General features: G+C 34.8%; 1 protein-coding gene across 1 annotated transcript in view; it reads right to left on the bottom strand.

Moving 5' to 3' along the window:
- LOC109586028 (uncharacterized) overlaps positions 1-639 on the bottom strand; it is a 6913-nt gene extending 6274 nt beyond the window's left edge. The window contains exon 1 of the mRNA XM_020002196.1: positions 559-639. Coding sequence (XP_019857755.1) covers positions 559-572 — 14 coding nt within the window. The 5' untranslated portion in view covers positions 573-639. The remainder of the gene's footprint in view (positions 1-558) is intronic.
- Between the last annotated feature and the right edge of the window lie 237 nt (positions 640-876).

Genomic DNA, 876 nt, shown 5'->3' with positions numbered 1-876 from the left:
TAAATGTATTACACAGAACAGGATTGCATGAAACAGGATCACGTGAGTGCATTTTGCATTGAAACACTAATAGTTTGCCGCGATGGAGGCTGGCAATTGTGACTGTTAACAATACTTTGGGACTTTCCAGACAATATCTGATAGTTTTATAACTAAATATCTGCTCCTATGGTTACTTCTTAACCTCTCACAGTGCACTGTGATGCTTGTTATGGACTGCGTTTAATAGTTTTAGAGTACTGACACCATGAAATATGGCTTTTGGTTTCAACATGCTATAACTTTCTAAAACTTTTGTGCAAGTACTAATAAATGTCTTAATGCACTAACCATCCTCAAAAAGTAACCATAAAAGCTCATGCTAGTGTGTCTCGCCATCTCCTGTAGTTGCTAGAGTCCCACAAACTTTTTGAAAAGGGACAGCCTGGGTCTCCAGCCTCCACAATAATTCAGCAGCTACCTGGAGCTCCGATTTAACTAGGAGTGTTTTAATGCATAATGCGCTCACGTGATCCTGTTTCTAATCCTGTTCTGTGTATTATATCTATGCACAATTACATGTCTTCTTGCATTAGAAAGTCTCTCTCTAATTCCAATACTTTGCGATCATAAGACTACATAGAAACAGATAGACAATAAAAGAATTGAGATACTCAGAAACACAACTACATGTACAAAAAATTAAATAAAAATTACATGTACATGTAGGTATGATTTTGGAGCCATTATTTTTTCCAAAAAGGGTTACAGTACATGGTAACAATTGCCATAATACAAACAAAATTTTAGTTATAATCAGCTCAAACTTTCTACATAGCATAAGGACATTAATATGTATCATAAAATATAATAAAAATTAAGGATGATTTTGAAGCC

This window comes from Amphimedon queenslandica, unplaced genomic scaffold (genome assembly GCF_000090795.2).
Source record: "Amphimedon queenslandica unplaced genomic scaffold, v1.1 AMPQUscaffold_12964, whole genome shotgun sequence".
Classification (NCBI taxonomy): domain Eukaryota; kingdom Metazoa; phylum Porifera; class Demospongiae; order Haplosclerida; family Niphatidae; genus Amphimedon; species Amphimedon queenslandica.
This window is presented reverse-complemented; position numbering and strand designations above follow the sequence as displayed.